Source organism: Acomys minous (genome assembly GCF_964271855.1).
Source record: "Acomys minous genome assembly, chromosome: 4".
In the NCBI taxonomy this organism is placed as follows: Eukaryota; Metazoa; Chordata; class Mammalia; order Rodentia; family Muridae; genus Acomys; species Acomys minous.
Window position 1 is genome coordinate 8,096,263 of NC_140486.1, and position 18,077 is coordinate 8,114,339.

The following is an 18,077-nucleotide window of genomic DNA, read 5'->3' on the forward strand; positions in this document are numbered from 1 at the left end:
ACATGCTGTCTTATGAATTAAAGTAGTTGTAGTCCTTCTTGGTTTGCCTCCCTGAGAAACATGGGAAAACTGTAATAGTAAAGATGTACAGTTGCCAAACAACTCTTGAGAAATTATGTGTCAGTGAAAGTCAGCTTCATTAGGAGGAGTTTAGGAAAATGGGCCTATGAGAACTTGACAGGAGTAAAATTTAGTATAAAAATCTGGTTATGTTAGTTTTTGGTAGAACTCTGACTCTGTGTAGCTCTGGCTGTCCTGGACCTGCTTTGTAGACCAGGCTGGCATTGAACTCACAGAGATCCACCTGCCTCTGCCTCCAGAGTGCTGGGATTAAAGGCGTGTGCCACCATAGTCAGCTACACACATCTAATCCTAAATACCTTAAAATGCTATAAATATTCAGTATCTGAGTGGCTATTAAACATGAAAGTTGCAAACAAACCAATGGGTGTGATAAGAGCTGTAGCTCTGAAACCAGCCCTACTGGTTGTCCTGGAAGGCGGAGGAAGGAGGGCTGTGACGGGGGCGGGGGGGGGGGGGCCGGGGGCGGGAGTTCCCTGAGTTGTCATTCAGACTATCTGGTTAACACCACATTGTAGATGACATTTTATAGATACTGAAGTTTAGTACATGCACATCTTTATAAATAGCTATTGCACACTGGGTGTACTAGTGCATATCAAGGATTAACTCAATATGTATATAGACAAATTACTTGGAGTAGGAAAACTATCAGTTTTCAGTTCTGTCCTGTATTGATGAAGATACTAATGGGTGATTTTATATATAATTTGTTTTACTTTGCATGTTTTGTGCCAATCAGTATAATTTGTGGTATTAGAATTTGTACATCTCTGTAACACTCAGTTTCAGTCATCAAATTATTTTATTTAGTAATGTTCTTAAACATTGCTAACTTCACTGGGAACTGAAACATTAATAAGATGAGCGAAGAACCTTCCACGTGTAATCCTTACTAAATTACCACGAGGAAACCCTTGCTCTGTTGTTTTCGTAGTCGTCATCATCATCATCATTGTCATCATCGTCATCATCATCATCTTAATTATTATTATGGGGTAGTTATTTATTTGTGTTTAATAGTTTACTAATAAGATTAATTATGTGTGTCTGTATATCTGAAATGTAACTCGAAAGTATGAAGAGGGAGACATTTCTACTTTTAATTTTTTTATTTTTATTTGTTTGTTTTGTTTTGCTTTTTTGCCCTAGAGCTATCTTTAAAGTATTACGTATTGAAAGTTACTCTCTGGTACACGTTTGTTTCCCTGAGTTGATTGTACTTCTTCTTCTTCTTTTTTTTAAAGGTAAAGTACAAGTTAAGAGTTCAGACATACAAGTTGGAGACCTCATCATAGTGGAAAAGGTTGATGCATTTTAAATATATTTTGTATCGCTATGTACATTAGTCATTAACATTAGCTTAATTACAAGTAATTTTTACTTCAAACGAACTGTTGCAATAGCTATATTAATTCTTAATGTGCTTATGTAAGATTTAATGTATTTTAACTGAATTTAGATATTTATTCTATCTATTTTGCTAGAGTAATGCCATACCTTTAAAAGTAAGACTTATGTTAATTGCATAGTGTATCTCATTTGACCTTAGAATTGTGTTCAAGATGTTAAAAATTCTACGTCAGCTTTCAAAATTTACTTGTCCTGATGGTTATATTATACATAATTGTTGGCTCTTATACTTCTGTTTAAAAATTTAAAAAGAGAAAGTGATTAAAGGCTAAAGAGTACTAGAGAAATAGTTTAGGCTATAAAAAGAAGCCGTGTTCTGAAAAACAAAAATCAAATAAGGCTTGGGAACAGCCAGACTGCTGTGCTCCAGACGGTGAGTGGATGGGCGGTGTGCAGCTGAGGGCTTTCTCCTGGAGCACCTCCCTCCTTGTCCTGTGAGCTGGAAGGGCTGTACACTGCATAGGTCTCTCTCTCTGTAAGAGATTTTTCATGGTGTGCTGTCTCTGCCTCATTCTGTGTGTGTGTGTGCCACAAGCACTACCCAGGTCGGTGCTGTGGATATGTCTTCCCTGTGAATAGCCTTACTTTGGGATCTGTATTCTTGTGAAATTCCTAGTTGACTTTTAAGTCTCCAGGACAGATTCCCACCTGGCTTCCTCTAGAGCTGTCTTCAGTCTGCTGTTGCCTGGCATCATGGCTGCCTAGGACTGATGGTATTTTCTTCCCATAGAAATAATCTTCTTGTTACTTTGTTCTGCATACAGGGGATGTGGTCTGATTTTATAAAGTGGAACAGTGCTTAGCAGCACAGGGGACTGAGACAAACATCTGCAGGGTTTTGTTGTATAAATGTCAGAAATTACTAGCATTGTATTCTTGTATTCAGTTTTTTAAAAAATTCTTCCTTCCCTCCCTCCCTCCCTCCCTCTCTCTCCTTTCTTATGCTGTTGTAAAGTGTTATATTGATCATCCTTATATCTTTGCACATTTCAGAAGGATAGATTCTGACAAGGTACATGACTCAGTATATCTTAAGCATACAACTTTTGTTACAGTATTTTCTTCCTGTCATAGGCTATATGTCTGTTGTATTGATTAATATGCAGTTTCACCTTTTGCCATATTTTTTGGCTGTGGATAGTCAATTAAGGGCCTTCTTTATGCCAAGAATGCATTCTACCACTAAACTTTTTAGTATAATTTAAATATTATCTATTCAAATTAAAAGGGAAGGAAGTTGTTATAAGTAAGGGAAGTAGCTAAAGATGTTAGTGACTGTATAAAGGGTAACCCTTGTAGGGAATTTTAGAATCAGATTATATTAATTACAATAAATTTTCATGGCACACTTGGAATATGGAAGCGCTTTGTGCCTTTTGTTAGATATATCTTAGGTCTGGGGGTGTGGCTCTTGTATACAAGGCTTGGCTTAGCTTGACGCCTAGTACCACACATAAACAGCAACAGCAACAACAGAGAGAACAATAAAAACAGTTTCCAGCGAAGTCTGTACACGAGTTTAAGAGCGTAGTGTGAGTTCACTGTGCTCTTAAGTCCTAGTTCTTCAGTTGGAATTGTGGTCTCACCGGACGTTTTTGTGGTTCTGAATGTTTGGGTGCTGTTACCTGTCATGGAATCTGCGTCTTTGTGTGTGAGCTTGTGGAACTAAGTGTTAGTTTGGTGCTGGGGACCTTGTGCTTGCTGGATAGCACTCTGCCACTGTCGGCCTTTGCCGTAGCCGTCGTTTCAGACAGTTCCCTTCAGGGAGCTAACGTGCTTGCAGTGTGTCTTAGGTGGGAAACCAGGAGCCCTCTTTCTGTTAGCTCTCACATATCCGGTTAAGTGATAAGGGTGTAATGTTAAAGGTGTACTTTTCTAAAGATACTATTTGCAAGAGTTTGCCCATTTTTGTTTTTTCCAAATACCCTCCACCCCTGAGGAAGCAATCTTTGTTAAAACAAACAGGCAGTACAGGATATAAACTATATACAGATGTGTAGAATGTTGCAGCACTTTGGATTATTTTAGAGCTTTGTATTAAATGAGATAAAGACTTACACAACAATAACAATAAAATCCACCTGCCCAGAGTCAAAGATAACTTTATACATGTATTTAAATGAAGAAAAAAAGCCGTAGTTTGTTTGCTATTTTCACACATACCAAGTAGTCACCTGTATAGCGCTAGAGGCCTTGAGGAGTTACATGCATGCACGTGATATATATATTAAGTCAATCTCCGAAGAGCCTGGGGTTTAGAAAGGAACCTTGAAAAGAACTCTTGGCAATGCTCCTTTATCAGTCCGTCAGAACTATCTTAGAGAAGAACAAGGGCTTTTTTCAGAAGCAAGGAAAAAAAACATTTTCTTTCTCTTGTTTTCTAAAATAATTCAATTTAGTGAGTTAGTGTAGAATGTATGTATAATGTCTAGAACAGAAGTGCATATGCCAGAAAGGCAGAGTGGAGGGCGCCTTAAGGAAGCAAATATGGATTCCTGATGATGCGATTTGAAGGAAGAAATGGTAAACAGAACACTAGTGAAAATAAGTGCTGGGCTGTAGCCACTTTGACTATAAATTCAATAAATACACCAGTTAAGACACAAGCTTTATGTCATTGACTAGCAAAGTACCTCAACTTCACTGCTGGGACAAGGTGAAGAAAATGTGTAGGAAAGCATACTAAGAAAATTCCCTAGACAGATACTCCAGGCTGGGGCAGGGGCATCCAAAGGTAAAAGACTTAAAATAGATCTAACAGAAGAGCTCCTGAACTTGTATTTTGGAAAGTTCTGAATGTGATTGAAACATAGTAAAGAAATACTAAATGGAAAGACCAGCCACATCGACAGGTGCATTCCTATGTAAATTAGCAGTTCTTCTGAAACTGACCTAGAGATCCATGTGAGGCCATCTTAAATCCTCAGTCGAGTTCTTGGTAGAAATGGATGCACTGCTTTTTAGAGTGTCCATAGAAATCCAGGAGACCCAGAATAGCTGAAACAACTTTGGGGGAAATTTTTACAAATTTTGCATACTCAGTTTTTTATTTAAGAATATAATACAAAGTTACAGTATTCAATATGGGATAGACCTAGTGTAAGTACACTGATGGGACTATTAAAAATGTCTGGAATTTATGGTTTTTTGGTCCCCAGTAGGCTCAGTGGACTAGGAATGTGGACAAGTGATTTGATGCATTCTCTGCTATTGATGACTATTAAGTTACTTCTTATGCTGTGTTTCATTTGACATTGTCCGTTGTGCACACATGCTACTACCTCCATACTTGGAGGAAAACGTTAAGCATCAGTATGTTTCCCCATGGTAGACCACACAGTTGACTGTGGGAAGTGCTGTGTCCACTGTACTCTAAGTGGGCAGTGTTTTTATGTTTCCAACCTTGGCATTCTTAGCATTTTCAGTGTTCCTTTTGGATATGTGTGCTCTAAGTGTGGTTTTAATATAATTTTTTCTGATATCTAATTTATTGGTTGGTCACTTCTGTTAACGCGTCTTTCTGTAGTTTTGGGTAACAGCTCAGGAAAATCTCTTGTGTTTTCTTCTGAGTGGACCTTAGTTTGCGTTTGGGTTTTCAGGCCTTTGTGTCCTGTGGTGAGGGCCCTTGATGTATATGCTGCAGGTGTCCTTTATCTTCCTTCCAGGTGGGCATACTTGAATAGAAATTCTTACTTTTAGGGAAGTCCAACTTAGCAGTCTTTTTATTTAAAGTTAACTGTTTTCTTTTTAAAATAATTTATTAGTAGTGGTGTCGGTACAGAAGCCCTTTCTCATAAAAGCCATCAAGTTGTTAGCGGATGTTTGATCCGTGTCAGCATTTAGAGGTTCTGTCCTTTTGACTTCACCATTGGAACTGTGATGCAAATCAGTGTCCATGTGATACCACCAGGAAGGCGGGATCTCCACTCACCCTAACTCTCTACTGTTTTTGGTATTATGGTAATTTTATTTCTGCCCACAGTGCTGGTTTTCTCTTGAGTCTGGTGTCCTCCTGTGAGCAGGTCTGGTTCTGCATTTTCTTGTTTTGCATTGGCATAATTGGTGTCCTGATGTCACTCTCTGTTGGAGTTCCAGTGTACTCCATGCACTTACACATTTTCCTCTTAACATTTTCCTGGCTTTGGTTGTGCCACCCATTTTCTTTTCAGATAATTATTACTTTCTTTTAAAAGTACTATTGATTTTTCACTCAGATTCTCCTTAACCCAAGGAACTTGTAGATTTTACACAGTCACTTTGATTCCCAGAAGATCCCCAAAGATTCCCAAAGATACAGAAAGGAACAGCTGTATCTCATGTCTCTTTAGCCCAGCTGATTTGTATTTGTTTTCATTACTCATGAACTAGAGAGTAAGCCATTTCTTTATGGTATATATGCAGATTTTCACTTTGTTCTGAACAAATAGAATTTACAAAATTATGTAAAGTATATCTTAATGGTATATTTTCCTTTAGGTTGATTTTTTTCCTTTAGCATTTCCAACTCACAGTTACGTGCTATTCAGTTTCATAAGAGAATAAATAACTCTTCAGATTGTGGGCAGTTTTTGTATTTGCTTATTCTCATTTGTCTGTTTACCCAGGTATCTTATTTTATTGATGGTATGCTCCTTGGTGTGGGCTGTGGGACAACCACTGTTTACTTTCCAAGACATTCTGTGAATGATTGAAGTCAATATTGCTGTGTTATATATATGGTTAAGATTCTGTGGAAATAGTAATATTTAACCTTTTCCAGACAAGAAAGGTCTGAATGCCACATATATGACTTGCTGTTGTTTAAAAAACACCTAAGTGAGAATTGAAATGTTTTTCATATGAAAATTAAAAATAATAGCTTTTTCAGTACATTTTTATTTTAAACATTTTGTCTTTATTAACTATTTCTACTATGTAATGGCATTAGGTTAATGTATATCTTTAGTAGTGTTACTTTTTTTTTTTCCAGAACCAAAGAATTCCATCAGATATGGTATTTCTTAGAACGTCAGAGAAAGCAGGTAATTTTTAATGTTTTCTTTTACATTTCTGCAGAAATTTTTTAGTTTTGTTTTTGGTTTATTTGTTTTGTTTGTTTGTTTGTTCGTTTGTTTTTGACAGGGTATCTCTGTTTAACTGTCTGACCTGGAGCCCAGGTGCATTTGAACTCACAGAAGTCAGCTTGCCTCTGCCTTCCAAGTGCTAGGATTAAAGGCATATACCACCATGCTTAGTTTAATTTTTGTTTGTTTGTTTTTGTTTTAAAAGGTAAAAGCAAGTTTTGTGCCTATAATTTTAAAATATTTTTAATTCATTTCTAAATGACATTTAACTGTTGAAATTTTAAAAGATGACTTTAGTGTTTAATAATTGCCTGGAAAATTATCTGAATGGATTTTCATTCATATTAGTTTTGAGAACCTAATTATTTCAGAAACAGTATTACTCAAAATTTGATTGCTATTTTATATTTTCAGTTTTATTTAGCAACAAAAGAGAACAGCATCTAGTTGCAGGTTTCCTGCAAAAGGAAGAGACAAAAACTTCTCTTTGTAGCTGTCGTCATGTGCACACGCCGTGACCTCCAGCTCATGCTCTGTGTTAGTAGGAGCACGTGCATAGCCCTGGTGTAGCCATCCTCGTGTGTAGGTACACTTTCAGAGTGGAAGGCAGGCCAGGTATGGGCACGGACATTTTTGGCTGAGGTGAGTTGCCAGGGGCTTCATGGGAAGAATCATATTTAGATAACCTGCACTCTGAACTGAAAGCCTTGTATACTAAGGAGAAGAGTCAGAAGGTCACAGTCAGTGTTTCCAGGGCCAGTTGCTAATGACTGACCTGGCTGGGTGGGCACATTTTTCTTATCTCTGGGCTGAGGACAGCATATCAAGGAATGCCCATAGCTCATTTCTGCTCTCCACGTACGATTCATGTAACTAGCCTCAGCATACATAATATTTGTAAGTGTGAATACCCTTAGAAGGACTGGGTTGGATTCAGAGTTAATAACTTACTTTCTCTATGAGGAAGCAGCATACTTTAAAAAACCAGACTTTATTTTACTTGTGTGTGTCTGTCTCTGAGTGTTTGTGCATGTGAGGCTGGAATTAAAGGTAGTTGTGAGCCATCCAGGGTGAGTGCTAGGACTGGAATGTAGAGCCTCTCCAAGAGCAAGTTTGTGCTCTTAGCTCTTGAGCAATCTCTCCAGCCTAAGGCAGTGCACTTTGAGAAGTCATGCTAACAGAGACTCTCTGCAGACCGTTGAGTGCTGTGGCTGCTTACCTTGTCAGATGCTTTGCCATCGGGAGACAATTTACCCATGGAGATTAAAGGACCTGGGAGCCCATATTTATTTTGTGTTACTGAGTATGAGGTTGATGTTTTTCAGCTGTTGTAAAGACTGGCTAGAGGTCCCTTAACTGAAGTCTGATTCCAGTTACTACTAGAAGCTGTAGTCCTGATGTTTATCAAGAGAGGTTTTCATTTTAGAATGTGTATATTTCTGTTTTGAAAGTACCATTTGACAATATTAGGATAATAAACTCATTTCCCAAGCTTTTCTGTCTAATAAATGCATCGTGTAGCCTCCTGTCGCAGCAGTCCAGCAGCGGGCTTGAGTCCTATCTTGGCCCTTTGGAGTGGCAGGGTTTTACAGTGCAGACTGCCCAGCCCAGGAGGCCTCTGTCCCCTAGAGGGGGCTGAGCTCTTAGCTGCAGGCATTCATGAGAAGGGAGCCCCTGGGCTTGCGAGGGTTACATCTAGTGTTTTCATGGGATTTTTACCTCTTTAGTGGTAAAGGATATTTAGAGCTATGGACTGCCTTTGCGATTTTTCATGGTACCTTTATTTGGATACTAGAGTACTGCTGGCCTTAGTGCCCATTAGGGATTATTTTGTCCTGCCCTGTGTTTTAATTCTGTGAATGTTTGGTACAATTCTTCCATGAAGTGAATTAGGTCTGGCCTTTGAAGTTTTTGTTTTGATTTTTAATTTTGCTAAAGGCCTACTCACATTGTCTTTTTCTTCCTGAATAAGATTTATAGTTTGTGTCCTTTTTTGCTACGTTAGGTTTTCTTACTTGTGGGTGTGCTATAGTTTTTCCCTCATGGTTTTTTCAAAACAATTTCTGTAACAATAGTAGTGTTGTCCCTTCCTTTGTTCTTGAGTTTAATAATTTGCGTCCTCTTCTTTCTTTGTTACTCTGCTTAAAAGGTTGTCAGTGTTATTGATCTGTTGAAACAACTAACTTTGGGTTTTAATGATTTTCTCAGTTAGTTTGTCTGTTCGTTATTTATTTCGTTTATTATTGGCATCTATCTTGACCCTCCCCCATTTTGTTTTTTTGAGATAGGGTTTCTCTGTGTAACAGCAGAGCGCTGTCTGTCCTAGACTCACTTTGTAGGCCAGGCTGGCTTTGAACTCACAGAGATCTGCCTGCCTCTGCCTCTGAAGTAGCAGGATTAAAGGAGCGTGCTACCACGGCTGGTGTCTTTTCTCTGTTTTTAGTTAAGGATGATCCTGTGCCTGCAGCTTCTTAAGGTAGAAGGTTAGATTGTTGATTTGGGGATCTTCTGTTTTAATGTGGGTGTTTATAACCATCAAATTTCACCTGCACTTCTGTGGGTTGTCTATGCTGAGCTTTATTTTAAGACCTCTTAAAGTATTCTCGAATCACTTGTCATTTCATCATTGATCCATAGTTTTGTGATTCATTTGTTGTTTAATTTCCATTTGTGAATTTCCCAGATTTGCTTCTGCCCTGATTTTCTAGGTGCTTCTGCTGTGATCTCATTCTGACTCGCCCAGGGCTGGGTCATGCTCTAGCACAGGTGTGTCTTTGAGTGTCCTCCATGCCCCACCCACACCTCAGGAGGCTGCTCTGCTCCAGTCCTGTGTCTGTGCGCAGAGTTGGTCTCTTGTTTAACTCTCATGTCCTCAGTTGAAAGTGAAGTGGTATAGTTTACAACTATTTTTTGGCAAGAGTCATAGCAGGTGTCTACCTCTGTGTCATGACTGTCGCTGTCCCTCCATGCTCTTTGTCCTGCTGTCATCTTGCTTAGCCCTCAGGTTCTTCAGGTTCTCCACCTCTCCTGTGCAGAGGAGACACATAGCTGCTGGGACGCACTCTCTGCCTGTCAGCCTAGGTCTTATCTCAAAGGCAGCGTTGTCAGATGCTTTTCTTTGGCTCTTATCTCACTGCCTGCCTCTTTGCTCCCTGCCAGAGACTCCACCCTCAACATCACTGAAGCCCTCATACAGGCAGTTCCGTCTGTGCCTCCCTTTTGCTGAGACCCAGTCTCTTCTTTACCTTGGAACCCACCTACTGAGAGGAGCTTCATCACAACTGCCTACATTGGTTTCTTTGCATTCTCTAGATCCATTGCTTTCTTGCTATAGGCATTTTGATGTGCCCTCTTCTCACCCCATTGCTACCCCGCCCCCATCTGTGGGCCGTGTAATGTAATTAGTCTCCTATTTTTCTTGCAGGGATATATTAGTTACTTTTCTATTGCCGTGTTAAGCACTGTGACCAAGGCAACTTTTTAGAAGGAGGGGTTTATTTGGATTTATGGTCTCGAAGGCTAATGGTCTGTCGTTGTTGGAGGAAAGGCAGCAAACAGAGGGCATGGTGGCTGTAGCAGAAGCTAGGGGCTCACAACTTGAACAGAAGCAAGAAGCACAGGGAAAGGAGGAATTGGGTAGAAGAGCTTACCTCTAGTGACATATGTCCACCTGCAAGGCCACACTTCCACACATCACTATCAGCTGAAGTGCCATAGGAGAGAACAAGAAGGCCGTCCCCAGGGCCTCCCATGTGAGTCCTTTCTCAGGGCTCTGTTGCAGATGCACCTACTTATGTGCTCTGTGCTTTTGCAGGGTTGGGGATGATGCCCTTTAGTAATTATTGTCCGTTGGTTATTCTTTGGGCCTGGTGGAAGAACCGTGGCTGATAACTTAGAGAATATAATGAAATAGAATTTGGTTATTTTCTGCTGCTTGTTGGAATCTTTAATCCATTTCTATATAGTATAATTATTAAATTATAGTATAATTATTAAAAAGGTAATATTTACAACTGTCACTGGCAACTAGTATTTTCATTGTCAATGTAGAGAAACAAGTTTTCAAAGGGTTGTTTGTTCCATCATTCCTGTTGACATTTCCTGCTGTGCACTCTGTCTAGGCACACACAGTAGCAGGTAACTGGTGGGTGGAGTTAGAATGGTCCCCACAGGCACATAGGTTTGATGCTTGTTCTGCAGTTGGTAGAACTGTTTGGGAGGGATGCAGAGGTGTTGCCTTTGCTGGAGGAGGTATGCCACTGGGGTGGGCCTTTGAACTGTAAGAAGCCCATGCACACCTTTAATCCCAGCACTCAGGAGGCACAGGCAGGCAGATCTTTGTGAGTTTGAGGCCGGCCTGGTCTACAGAGCTAATTACAAGACAGCCAGGACTACACAAAGAAATCCTGCCTCAACAAACAAAAAACAACAGAAAGCCCATGGCACTCCTGTTAGCCCCTCTCTCTCTCTGCCTCTCTGCCTCTTGGTTGATATCTCAACATGTCAGCTCTTAGCTGCTTCTCCAGCACTCTGCTTCCATGTTCCCTGCCATGATGGGCATGGACTCACCCTCTGAAACTGTAAACAAGCATCTAACTCAGTAATTTATAAGGTGCTTCAGTCGTGATGTTTTGTCATGGCAGTAGAAAAGTAGCTAGGACAGTAAACAGAATATTTGCATTTGAGAGGTGCTTTTACACATTACAGATGACTGTGGTAGAAATATATGTCAGATAATAATAGCATTGGAGCTTAGTCTGGTGGCTCACATCATTCTTCTCATCACGTAGGAGGCTGAGGCAGGGATATTGCAGTGAATTTGAGGCCAGCTGAGGCCTCAGAGTTCTAGGTTACTGCACTACAGAACAAGATGCTGTCTCAGCAAACAAGCAAGATGGATGACAAAAACAATATCCCAAATACAAAAACTGTTTTGGATAATGAACTTTCAAAGGAAAAGATTACATAGATTTTGTTGGGGTAATTGTGTACAGCAGACAGTGCTGTGAAGCTGGGAGGTGGTGCAGATGCTGAGCTTTCAGAGGAGGACTCTGATTGCTGTGGACTGAGAACACTGTTCTTAGAGTTATGCAGTTCCTAAGAGTTTTAGAAATTCACCGATTTCCTCACCGTCTCACTGCACCACTGCATGGCCTCAAGAGTCAGCAGAGAATGGGTGGAACACCAGAGTATTAGGACAGGAGATATTTTTTGTTAGCCTCAGATAGGAAGCAGCCCAACTCGTAACTGTTTCTCTAGCTTGCCCTGTGTCCCACGCTGTTGGGAAGGTCGCTCTCTATGGACAGGTGATACTCAGTACTGCGCTGGTCATGAGTCCACTTGAGAATCCTAATGTACACATTAGGATGTGTATGCATGGTTACTAAATTTGCATTATTTATGTACATGATTCTGTGTGAGCACTAGAGTGTTTGATTTAGCACCTCTGTGTAGTTTTAGTCTGACTTAACCTATTATGATTTTATTCAAGTCTTCTGTTTGTGAAATTTAAATTGTTAAAATATTACTCGTCACTCATATGCAGATAAGAAGATTGCTTTTTACTGTGTCTTTCTTTTACAAAGTGGACCAAATAACTTTCATATTTGTTGGAATTTTTGTCATAATATTTCCTTCTATCTGGATTCTCAGTTTCTGAAACTTGTGGGAGATTTTTTTACTCTCTTCCATTAACTGTAAAACTTGGTTGAAGTAACAGTCATGTCTTATATGTAACAGTAGCATGTGCCTCCAGCTTCCCTTCTCCTTAGCTCACGGTGCCGTCTCATCTCCAGGTGATCAGCTTCCAGTTAAAGGTCTTCATTGACAAGCACAGTTATTCCTTCTCTTTTTTCCCCGTACCCAGACTCTTGATTGCTGCTGCTTGATGTTGAGATGGCTCACCACTGGGTTTCTGTGTAATCACAGGCTCTGTCCAGCTGTGACATTGTTGCCTGTCTCTCCTTCCTCTGGATTAGCTCTCACTCGTGCACTTGTGTTTCCTACTTTTGTGACTCTTATCCCTGGGACACAGAGGCACATTTTTACCTGAAGGTCAGCAAAAGTACTTGTCTTTTGTGTGATCTTAAGTAATTAACGTTTCATGAGTGTCTTGTTATTTTCAGAAAATAAACATTCAATTTTTTTGTGTTATTTACTAACATTTTGTTGCTTTTCAATTTTAGTTTAAAAATCTCCATAGCTTATTATTTCTTAGGATAAAATTCTAAACTTCTGTCAGTGTAGGAGTCCTAAGTATAGCACTATAGCTTAGAGCTGGACGATAGCATCTGAGTGCTTGTCAATTTGGTGTAATAAGTCAATTCATGGCATTATATTGACTTAAGTATTAATAAGAGTATTCTATTGACCCTGGGTTGTTTAGAATGTAAATGGAGCTGTTGATGGATCTGGTGACTGATGAGTTAAATCCCAATTAGTCAATTGCTCCATCAGTTTCCTAATTCAGATCAACTATCTCCTGAGTGCACATAGTGCTTTTAGTGTTGTTAGCAGAAATGAACGCTTTAGAACTAGTTTTCATCAATCTCTTGAAAATGCCAATATCTTTTTCACTTGTATTTACGTGATAATATTGGAGCACAGTACAGTTCCTCAACTGTCACTTGTTAGTGGGATGAGTGTAGGTGACACTGTTCTTCTCCACATTATCTCTATAGAAAAGTCTGTCTTGTCATCAGTTTAAAATTTTCATGCAGTCAGGAAGTCATATAAATGATTAAAAAATCAAGTTTAATGGCCAAAGATCTGATATTATAAATCCACAGTCGATGTCTATTTTTCTTTTCTAGACATACACTGTGGCTCATCTCTCAGAGCTATTGCATATGTGAGCTGCTGCAGGTTGCCTGCTGGTGCTACAGGATGACTTGTTATGCTGTGACAGCCTGAGCTACCTCACAGGATCCCTTCACTTTATCATCCATTTGATGTGGCTCTTAATGTGACATATACATTAGTTGATCTTAATTTGAGGTCATTAAATCTGTCCTTTCCTGTCAACTCTTGTCAGTTATACAAAATAAGAAGTCTGTAATAGGATATAAGCAGACCAATTTAATAATTTATTCTTACTGAGCTTTAACTAATATCAGTTGTAGCTAGTGTTCTCTGTTTACAGACATTACTGGATTGGTGTTGGTAGGACAAGCAACCCTGCTGCACTTCAGATTTTGTTGTTGTCCTTTCTTCTATCACATCAGTATTTGAAGTCAGCAATTGTCAGTCTTCATAGTCTATACTTAGTTAACATGACACATACCTTTTATCTTTAAATGACTTAGATTGTATTGTCTGTTGTGTTTATAGTATTTGTGTGTTGGTTTTATTTTTGTGTCAGAAATTGAATATATTTCGGAGCATCTCATCTGTTCTTATTTGCAGAAATTAGAGTCTAGTCCATTAATGTTTCGTTTACTTTTTCATCAGAATATACACTCATATTTAAGAGAGAGAGAAAACAAAAACAACCTTGAGTAAACATCTAACTTTAAAGTTACCTGATCCACATTTTTTCCCTTAAACTGGGCTTTAGTTTTTCTAATTAGCATATGGAGAGTGTTTGCCTTTGACAGTGCTTAACAGTTTGTGTGTTCTCAGTTCCGCTTATCTTTCACAGCACGTATACTCTGGAGAAGGTCCTTAATGTAACATCAGCTGACAAAGTAAATAGTTGGAAAATTTTCTCACACCTCTTGATCTATAGCCATGCTTCAGAGTTGACTCAGCCCTCAGACTCCCAGAGTCCTTTTCACAATGACACAATGCTCACAGAGTTGGGACACATTTTAGGCAGTAAATTGTTGGCCGCTGTGGTTACCTGAAAATGCTTTAGCTGAACAGCAAAATGGTTCTTATGCAAAGTAGGAGCAAGGGAATATTCCCTGGCTTGGTACAGACATTTCTTGTCTCTGGCAATCAAAGGAAAAACAAAGTAATTACAGGTATGGCTTTTCATGATCCCTCATAATTTCAGAGGGTTGTGTAGGAAGGGTTATTGGACTTAGCTATGTGAAAATACAGTCTAACCTGCTCTTGTCTTTCCTGACCAACAATCAGTTAATGAGCTCGTCTAGCCTACATCTTTGGCAGACTTCAGGAAATTTTTCCTTTAAGTTTTACAACATGGTTTCAAAGGAAGCCTTGTTTTTCTCATTGGGTAGATGAAAAAGAACAAAATTGAGGCTTCATAATGTAATATATAAGCTTTCATGCTACAACAGTTAGTACATTGTCAGGTTAGCATTTGGCTCTGATTGGTTCTTCTGCATTATGCTATGTTTTTGGAACCTGTAAGTTTTGTTTATCAGGTCTTTTATGGTTAACTCTTTCTCACAACTTGACAGAACTTCGGTCACCTCGGAGACTGGCAAGGATACCACTGAGTGCACCTGTGAGGCCATTTCTAACTAGGGTGACTGAGTGGGAAAACCCACTGTGAGTGACAGTGATGACTCACAGACCACCAACAAGGGAAACATCAGAAACGTCTCTACTATTTGTGCTTCTCTATCGCTGCTCGGCCTTGGTCATGTGACCTGTTGCTCTCTGCCACACGCTCTTGCTGCCACAGTGGCCTGCTGTACTTAGGACATGGACATAAGTCAGGATGGCCGTGGGTCAAATACGAGTCCACATGCATCTTTCTCTTTGTGGTTGTAGCAGGCATTGCTTCACAGCAATGAGGACCATAACTAAAACGGGGTTACTTTTCTGCATTGCAGCTGAAACTATCTACGTCTTTATGTGATGACCATTTACTCTCGTGGGAACCAAGTGTCTCCTAGAGCTGCCATGTGTTCATTGTCCCTGGTTGAAAACCAATATAGGGGTTCTGATTTTCACTGAAGAGAATCCCTATAGCAATCCTAAGTGTTCAGTCATGTGAGATTAATTGTTTCAATATTTTTCAGACTTTTCCCCCCCATTAAGAATAGACTGAGTCAGCTGGGCACGGTGGCACAGGCCTGTAATCCCAGCCCTCAGGGAGACAGAAACTGTGAGTTCGAGGCCAGCCTCTTCTACAAAGTGAGTCCAGGACTGCCAAGGCTGCACAGAGAAACCCTGTCTTGAAAAACAAAACAACAACAAAAGAAATAGACTTGAGTCAAAGGCAACTGAGTTATGACCTTCTTTTTTTTTCCCTCTTCCAGATCTGTTGTAGGCCCCTGTAGCTAGGATGTTAAGCAACTCCCCAGGTAGCTGTAGCTCCCAGGTTAAGGGAAAGGCCCAAATTAGGAGAAATTGTTTTCCTTTAGTTTGTCTGTTTTTCCCAGACAAACTAGATGCCCTGTCGAACCAGGCTTAGGATGGAACGCTGAGATAACTTTTGCTGCCATCTCCAGGACATACTCAGGATGTCTACTCCAGACTCACAATTCTATCACCCCAGTGAGAGTTTCAGCAGGGTGAAGGAAACCTGTGACAGTACTATTGTCCCAAGTGTCTTAGTCAGTGTCCTGTTGCTGTGAGGAGACACCATGATGAGTCTTATAAAGGAAAGCATTTATTTATATGGGGCTGGCTTACAGTTCAGAGGTTTAGTTCATTATCATCACGGAGGGAAGCATGGCACCATGCAGGCAGACATGGTGCTGGAGAAGTGGCTTGAGGGTTCTACATCCAGATCCCTAGGCAGCAGGAAGAGAACGAGAGACACTGGGCCTGGTTTGGGCATTTGAAATCTGAAAGCTCACCCCAGTGACATACTTCCTCAAACATGGCCACACCTACTTTAACAAGGCTCTGACTCCTTATTCCTGTCAAGTAGCACCACTCTCTAATGCCTGAGCATCCAAACCTCTGAACCTGCAGGGGCCATTGCTATCCACACCAGTGCACTTGGTACACTCCAGGCTCACTCGAAGGGCAAGTGCTCTCTAGGTCCAGAGAAGTGACACAGAGCATCTACTAAGGGGGAGAGACAGATATGAGGACAAGATCTCTCTGTACCTTTACATGAAGACTTGGGACTTGGGAGAAGAGCCTGGCAAGACTCATACCTAATAGGAGCATTGTTGGAAATCCTAGAGAGCTTGGTAGCCAGCCATTTTAAAGGTGACAGCGGTCCAGCCAGAAACTCCTGGGGGTCGGGGGAGAGGAGAGAGGAGAGAGCGGAAAGAGGGGAGAGAGGGGGGGGGGGGGAGAGGGGAGGGGAGGAAAGGAGATATTGAGAGAAAAAGATTGAGAAAGATTCAGAGAGACATTGAGAGAGAGAGAGAGAGAGAGAGAGAGAGAGAGAGAGAGAGAGAGAAGAAGAAGGAGGAGGAGGAGGAGGAGGAGGAGGAGGAGGAGGAGGAGGAGGAGGAGAAAGATTGAGAGAGAAAGATTCAGAGGGGAGGGGGAGGATTGAGACTCCTGGATCGGGCTCATCTTGGGGTGAGAAACTATGTGCTGTGCTAGTAGGACCTTAGGAACCACAGGAAGGGACGGGGCATACCCCAGAGGGATAGGATAAACAGCCTTCCACAGGACCAGTCTAGGTGGCCCAGGGAACACGCAAATGTAGGCTGCTTTGAGACTGTATAGCAACAGTGATGGCTGAAACCTACAGCTCAGTAGCTCATCCCCCTCCCCTCCATACTCCAGCTTCTTGTCTTGGAACACTGTAAGGGAAGTACACGCCACCCTTTCTTAGAGAGTTAGCTCAAGGCCAGCTGAAGGTATACCTCACTGTCTGTGTCCTCCATGGCTGCGCACTGGGCACTGACTAAACGGCTCAGCTCAGAGCAGAAGCTATCCTTGGTGCCTCTGGACAAAAGACTGGCATGTTTGCAGTGTAAGATGGACTCAGAATACTAGCGAATGGGTTCAGTAGACTGTAGACCCAGGCCTTCTAGCAAATGAGTTTGTAAGGGAGGGAATAGAAGGAGCCTGAACATTAATAGTGACTTTGAGAACATGCTGAGAACAGGCACCTGGGAGGTGGAGGGACCACTGATGGGGATGAGGTGGATAGAAGGATTTCTGGGGACTTTGCAGTTGTTACAGGTGTTTGACATTTAATGGTTAATTCATAGAGTATGGCAAGGGTTTCTAACTTTTATTTTATAAATTCAGTCTAAAAGTGACTTGAAAGAATTCTCTGTGATTAAACTATAAATTTGACAATTATTTTCATTTTATTCTGCTTTTTGTGTGTTGGGGATTGAATGAAAGGTCTTGCACATACTTGGCAACTTCATTGCTAATAGGCTCCATCTCCAAGCTGAATTTGTTGTTTTTCATGTCTTACATTTGTCCTTTTATTAAGAATTGCTTTATTACAAGCTTCTTGTAGTTTGTTCATTAAAGTATATAAAGCACGTATGATTTCCAAATGAGCATTGTAAGATATCAGGAAGGCTCTAGTTTTTATTCTATTCTTTTCTCTGTTCCTTCCTTCCTTATATAGGTGTATTTCTTGCATCTGTGTTTGTACATGTGTGTACCAATGTGTATGTCTAGATTTACATACAAGTATGTTTGTACACAGCACAGAAATGCCCATATGAATACATA

At 40.5% G+C, this 18,077-nt stretch overlaps 1 protein-coding gene across 6 annotated transcripts in view; it reads left to right on the forward strand.

Moving 5' to 3' along the window:
* Positions 1-18,077, forward strand: part of ATP9B (ATPase phospholipid transporting 9B (putative)) — a 193,618-nt gene that overhangs the window by 49,751 nt on the left and 125,790 nt on the right. For all 6 annotated transcript variants that reach the window (XM_084780966.1, XM_084780967.1, XM_084780969.1 and 3 more), the window contains 2 exons: positions 1,329-1,387; positions 6,464-6,515. In XM_084780966.1, coding sequence (XP_084637092.1) covers positions 1,329-1,387; positions 6,464-6,515 — 111 coding nt within the window. The remainder of the gene's footprint in view (positions 1-1,328; positions 1,388-6,463; positions 6,516-18,077) is intronic.